A 6,747-nucleotide genomic window follows, 5' to 3' on the forward strand; every position below is an offset into this window, starting at 1 on the left:
ATATTACAAATATTTAATTGAACACATTAGTATTAAAAAAATAAATATGGGAATTATCTTACATTTCTAAAGACAGAAAATCATTGGCCTATTTCACTTCACTTGTACAATTAGTCCCAGAGTGTCACATTTGACGTCTTCACTTACCTACACAATATTAATGAGGAAGACTGGTTCCTTCAAAGTTTAATTTCAATAGCAGCTGGGTCCGCTACTCCTATCAAGATAATTATTTCTTGGAACAATCTCAATCCTGCTATTTATATTCTCATCATGTCATTGCAGATGGTAATAGCATTTTAGGAATCAGATGGATAGAAGAGAGTTCTCGGTGAAATCTGGATTTTTCTTTTTCTTATTGTTCAATTTATTCTCATTTGCGTATTGTTCTGTAATTTATAACATAACTACAACCAAAGCAGTCTCACCAGAACAAATTCTCAACTCTCCTCATCAAATTTTTGAGTTGGGTTTCTTTACTCCTAATAATAATTCCCATGATCAATATGTGGGAATATGGTTCAAGGAAGTTTATCCTCAGACTGTGATTTGGGTGGCAAACAGAGAGAAGCCAGTTACAAACTCCTCGGGGAGTCTCATAATTGGCAGCGATGGGAATCTGAGGCTTCTGGACGGGCAGCGGAACTCTATCTGGTCGACTAATATTTCAGGCCAATGGAAGGGTTCAATTGCTGTACTTTCGGATGACGGAAACTTCATTTTGAAGAACAGTATAACAGGAGATAATCTATGGGATAGCTTTCAGCATCCTACCAATGCCATTTTGCCAGGCACATGGTTGGCCTACAATGAGACAAGTGGTATGATAACAAATATCACTTCCTGGAAAAGTGACAACGATCCGTCAATTGGGGATTTTACTGTTGCTGTACTACCGCAGACACCGCCACAAGCCTTCGCTTGGAAGGGATCGAAACCTTATTTTAGAAGTGGGCCGTGGGACAAAACAAAGTTTATTGGGATACCAGAAACAGAATTTTATTATCAAAGTGGATTCGCACTCATCGAGGGCCCTCAGCCGGGAATTGCTTATCTCAATGTTAGTATACTCACGAACTGCATTTACTTGATGCTTGTGATTTCACCAACCGGAGCCTTAAAAAACTTATGTTGGGTGAAAGCGAGGGGCTGGTACGCTAGGTGGGCGGTACCCGCCACTCCCTGCGAAATTTATGGAGCTTGTGGACCTTTTGGGCTTTGCCAAAGAAATGAACCCAATCTAACTTGTAGATGCTTGAAAGGGTTTGTGCCAAAGTCAGCTGAGGAATGGAGCAAAAGAAACTGGACAGGAGGGTGTATCAGGCGAGCTGAAATAAGTTGTGGAGGAAACACAAGTTCCATTAACACACAAGGAGGAAAACTGGATGGATTCTTGAGGATTGGGGGGTTAAAACTTCCAGATTCATCTAAGTTCTTGAAGGTTTACGATGAAAACGAGTGCCGTGGACATTGTTTGAATAACTGTTCCTGCTCAGGTTATGCATATGTAATTGCGATAGGGTGTTTGGTTTGGACAGGAAACCTTCTGGATATTTACGAGTTACCCTTCGGTGGTCAAGATCTTAATCTCCGCCTTGCAAATACAGAATTGAGTGAAAGTAATTACACTCGAGCAACTTGTGATTTTTTTTTTCCATTTTATTTTTTTCTTACACAGCAATTACCAACTAGGGAAATATAATTATCGTTGTTATCTTATAGGTGATCAGAAGACTAAAGTAAAGATCATTACTAGCGTCATCACTGTTGCAATCATCACCCTCATTATTGGTGCCATGATTTATTGTTTCATGAAGTGGAGAGCCAAACAAAGGACTAAAAGAAATGGTAAGAAACTGAAAAGTTGCTACTTTGCTGATGTTAGTTTAACTTGTTATCACTCTTTCAAAAGATGAACAATCTCAGGCAACTGGACTTGACTTAATTTTGAATGTTGGATTGAGATGTTCATATGATGTTTAAAAACAAAAATCCTTTATTCACAGGACAACCACACTAGTGTTGATATATGCGGCCAAACCACTAGAAGGTGACCTCTGTACTAGATTAGATTAGATTAGAGTAGATTTCTAATTGGGATAATTACTCCCTTCGGAGTACAACTTCTGAAATGAATACTAAATCATTGTGCGTCAGTAAGAAAAATAATGATGGAATTAGTGCATTTTTCGTGGTTATTTAAAAATGATGTTGTGGATTTCAAGATACTAGGATAATGTGATCATTAAATAGACCCATTTCCAAAACGAATTATCTATTGTGGTTTCATCAGAAACTTTAGAACTCACCCAATGCAAGAAGAAAGGATCAGAACATATGAGATTATTATTATTTTTTTTTTTTAAAAAAAAAAAAGAAAGAAACAGAGTTCTTTAAATAAGAACGTTCACCTTATGTTGTCCGTAAAAGGTTTGATAGCCTACAGTGCTAGGAAAGGCTAAGCTTCTTGATTTGAATTTTATGCTTTCTCATGGATATTAAAGAAACCGATCGCGTTGATTTGGCTGCTCCAAATGACACTTCAATAGGAAATTTACAACCAATTGTGTGGAGAAGCCCTTTAGAAGATGAAGATTCAGTAGAGCTGCCTTTATTTGACTTCCATAGCATATTAGTTGCAACCAACAACTTTGACATAAATAACAAACTCGGGCAAGGAGGCTACGGTCCAGTTTATAAGGTAAGTACTTGCATTTTTTTTTTTTTTTTTTTTGCAAAGGCAAAAACGTTTTTCTTGGTTGGAGAAGCTAAAACATCCACAAAGTGTTTATCTGTTGGGATTGTATAGGGAACACTACAAGATGGGAAGGATGTGGCGATTAAAAGACTTTCTAGTAGCTCTAGTCAAGGCATAGAAGAGTTCAAGAATGAAATGAAGTTGATCTCCAAACTCCAACACAGAAATCTTGTCAGACTCTTAGGTTGCTGCGTTGAAAGACAAGAGAAGATATTAATTTACGAGTACATGCCCAACAAAAGCTTGGACATCTATCTATTTGGTTGGTTTTAGCATAATTTCACTCTCCATTTTTCTTTTTTTTTTGGCTGATTTCTTATAACCACTTTATTTTATGATGCATGTGAATTGGATTTACGATATCCATTCAATTTTTGTATGCATTGATCAGATCTAGAAAGAAAGATAGAACTTGATTGGACTAAACGCTTCAACATTATTACTGGAGTTGCTCGAGGCCTTCTTTATCTTCATCGTGATTCTTGTTTAAGGGTCATACATCGAGATTTAAAGGTAAGCAATATTCTTTTAGATGAGAAGATGAATCCAAAAATATCAGATTTTGGATTGGCAAGAATTTTTGAAGGCACACAAGATCTAGGAAGCACTCATAGAGTGATAGGAACAATGTAAGGAATCCATCTTACCAAACACTTGAAAGTGCTTGTACTTTCAAGGTAGCTAGTAACGTCATCCAGAAAACATAAAATACAGTTACTAAATACTTTGATTCTCTTATCAAATACAGAGGTTACATGGCTCCAGAATATCTACTTGGCGGCATATTTTCAGAAAAATCTGATATCTTTAGCTTTGGAGTCTTGATTTTGGAAATTGTTAGTGGTAGGAAAGTTAACAGCATCCAGCACGATGAACAACAAATGAGTCTTATAGCTTATGTAAGTAAGCACATATGGTCATTTTGTCCCTTTCAAATAATTGGAATTTCATTGAAAAAAAAAATGCAAATTGTTGCAGGCATGGCATTTGTGGTCCGAAGGCAAAGGTATACAAATGATTGATGAAGTATTGGTGGACTCATTTTCCTCATCAGAAGTAAGCAGATGTGTAAATATTGGACTTCTCTGTGTACAAGATCAGGCTGCTAATAGGCCAACCATGGCGGCCATAGTTTCTATGCTAAGCGGTGAAAAAACAAAGCTTCCTGAACCAAAACAGCCTACAGTTACGTTTACAAACGTCTCCAGCAGCAATTCTCAATCACAAAGCATTTCTACATGGTCTGTAAATAATGTCACTGAATCAACCATTGAACCCCGTTAGAATCCAACTTATAGCAGAAACAATTGTATAATCTGTTGCTTATCCTTGTGGTAGACACGATAATCTTTTGCTTATCTTTGTTTTAGACTTTAGTCATGCCAAGTTTTAGATCATTGAGTGTGTAAGTGGATGAGAAATGCATAATAAATGATTTTGAAAAGTAAGAGATATGTAACCTCATTCAGTCATTCTCAATTGAATTTGTGCCATTGGGTAGGTGACATGGCTAAGAAAATCTTCCAAGAATTTTATTATTTTTTTATTTGTTCCTTTGAACATTACAAAGAAACAGTTGTCTTTTAATATATGATGTTTGCAGTTCAAAAGCATGCATCTATCTCTTTGCTTAGTTTAAATAAAAGAAGAAAAAAAAATCCTTCAATTCACCCTGATTGTTAACATTGATTCTTAGAGTATCATTGATTCTCTCATGGAAATTATTTTCTATTGCCACAGACAATACTACTCCTCTATTCAAATTCTGTCCTGATGTATACGATATCAATATAATACTGTGTGTTCTATTAATTAATTAACTAGTCAATTGCCCAAGCCTTACGCGGGTTTTTGAATTTCCTAAATTGTTGTTGTATACAACTATAGACAATTAGTTTTTTATTTGCATTTTTAATTACTTTTATTGATTTCAAATTTAAGATTTTTTTTTTTTACAATTGTAATTCATAATTGAAATTTTATTTATTTTTTATGGACTATGTATTTTAAACGTAGTATAGAAAAGCATTTGCATCGTATATTATCATGGGATTTCGCTCTTTATTTTCATTAATTCAATATCTAAAACATAAAAGAGGCACATTATTTTCAATTCTTATTACTATATAAAATCTTTCATGTTAAACCACTCACATGAAATCATTGCTTAGCAAATAATTTGTTTAAATTTGATATACGAAACCTAAATAGGTAAACTAAATCTAGTACATGAAAAGGCAGAAACTGATAAATGACATGACAACAAATATGCATTCAACCCAAAGGCCCACAAGGTTGAGATAGATACTTCACAGTAAGGGATCTATGGACGTGATGAATTGGAAACCAACGACCATAAATATCACAAAAGTATAAAGAAGCAGACCTTTCTTTGGACCATTGCATGTTGGTAAAATTAAGAGCTCGCAATTTTTGACACAACCCATAGTTAAACAGATTTAGATTTAGCATAAATAGATTCAGATTATAAATAGCTTAATCCATTTATAACACGCAAAAAATAGGAATTTAATCGGATTGATCTGCTTAACTTAATTAGACACAAAATAACCCATACGTTTATTTAATTAGATTAATAGGTTAACAAGTTAATTTTGATCCATTTAAATTTGTTATAACCCATGTTATCTATATATTAAAGCTATATAATTTCATTTATAGAGCACAAATATAAAGAGCTAAATCTAAATCTAAACTATCTCATATTCAATACTCCAATTTCATTAACAATTTTATGGAAGACAATGACGTTGTGAAGCTCATATTCATAACTTGAACATTTATTATGTCTACCCAATTTTATTAACTAACTTTATTATTTGGATGATATTTAATATTTGTATGATGTTTGGATATTTGATGACGTTTGAATATCTTATTGACCTTTGGATAATTGAATATTTAGATATTTGGATATTCATATGATTTTTGAATATTTATGTGATGTTTATATATTTTGATTATATTACTTATTATGTATTTTAGTATGTTAAACAGGTTAAACACATCACATAAATCAAACGTGCCATGCCATGTTATGTGAGATTTATAATGACCTACTTATTTAAATAGGTTAAATATGTCGTGTTGTGTCACATGAAAAGTTAATGACTTATTTATTTAAACGGATTACATAGGTCATGTCATGTAACCTGTTTCATAAACAGATTTGTGGTGGAGTTAAGCGTTTTGACACAATTAATTAAACAGGTTATGGTCAGACTAGCTATTTTTATGTTATACGTGTAGGTTGACATGACCCGTTTATGACTCACAAACACGAATTGTCAACCCTAGGTAAAATTAGGCTATGAACTATGGTAAAACGAGGCTATGAACTCCAGTTGAAAAAAAAAAAAAAAAGTATCAGATAAGCATATAATATAGTTTCAACCATTGAATTTAGCAAGCTATGAATTCTTTCTTCATCACTTGTAACAGATCCTTTGCCTTTCTCAATTGGTACTTGAAATTTGGAACCTAGTGATGATACTAATGAAATAATTAAATTGCTTCTATAATATCTAATAAGAAAATAAAAATCGGCTGCTATTGTAATAGACCTTTCCTCCGATATAAAATGCTATGAGGGAAACCTTCAAGAGAAAATGTAGATTAAAAAAAAATAAGAGAATGAAACAAAATATTTATGTAGAAAAATAATTAACATCAACCCAAATAAATTAACCTTAGAACTTTTTGCAAGATCAAGGTGATAAGGTTTATCCACCCCTAGAAGGGTCCTTTATAAACTGCGTAACAATAGTGTATTATATCTGTAACTCTAGAAATAGTCATTCGCATATGCACAACATCTATTTATACTCTTCATAATGAATACAATAAACTAAGACTTGATTCATACCACTTCATGGCATCAGAGGCACACGGCTCCATCACGCTGTCGCAGATAACCAAGCCTTAACAGTCAGTTCTTCGTCCTCATCTGTGATTCCTTTACCCAGTCC

At 33.8% G+C, this 6,747-nt stretch overlaps 1 protein-coding gene across 3 annotated transcripts; it reads left to right on the forward strand.

The window, feature by feature from the left end:
* The first annotated feature begins 248 nt into the window (after positions 1-248).
* LOC110640834 (G-type lectin S-receptor-like serine/threonine-protein kinase At1g61390) lies at positions 249-4,206 on the forward strand. 3 transcript variants are annotated; one of them, XM_058130361.1, is made up of 7 exons: positions 253-1,619; positions 1,723-1,848; positions 2,505-2,701; positions 2,810-3,020; positions 3,150-3,387; positions 3,507-3,657; positions 3,737-4,206. In XM_058130361.1, exons 1-7 carry the CDS (start codon positions 311-313, stop codon positions 4,040-4,042), a joined length of 2,538 nt encoding a protein of 845 aa, XP_057986344.1. In that variant the 5' UTR covers positions 253-310; the 3' UTR covers positions 4,043-4,206. The 3 variants fall into 3 exon arrangements, with proteins under 3 accessions (XP_057986346.1, XP_057986344.1, XP_057986345.1); XM_058130362.1 differs by having other exon boundaries at positions 254-1,619; positions 2,550-2,701; XM_058130363.1 differs by lacking the exon at positions 3,507-3,657 and having other exon boundaries at positions 249-1,619; positions 3,150-3,271.
* The last annotated feature ends 2,541 nt before the right edge of the window (positions 4,207-6,747 follow it).

Source organism: Hevea brasiliensis, chromosome 11 (assembly GCF_030052815.1).
Source record: "Hevea brasiliensis isolate MT/VB/25A 57/8 chromosome 11, ASM3005281v1, whole genome shotgun sequence".
In the NCBI taxonomy this organism is placed as follows: Eukaryota; Viridiplantae; Streptophyta; class Magnoliopsida; order Malpighiales; family Euphorbiaceae; genus Hevea; species Hevea brasiliensis.

What these genes read in the sequence shown, in the direction of transcription:
- LOC110640834 (XM_058130361.1), top strand. Translation starts at nt 311, where the DNA reads ATGGATAGAAGAGAGTTCTCGGTGAAATCTGGATTTTTCTTTTTCTTA. An exon ending in ACAAAGGACTAAAAGAAATG is followed by an intron (nt 1,849 to 2,504) that starts GTAAGAAACTGA and finishes TGGATATTAAAG; the next exon opens with AAACCGATCGCGTTGATTTG. An exon ending in CTTGGACATCTATCTATTTG is followed by an intron (nt 3,021 to 3,149) that starts GTTGGTTTTAGC and finishes TGCATTGATCAG; the next exon opens with ATCTAGAAAGAAAGATAGAA.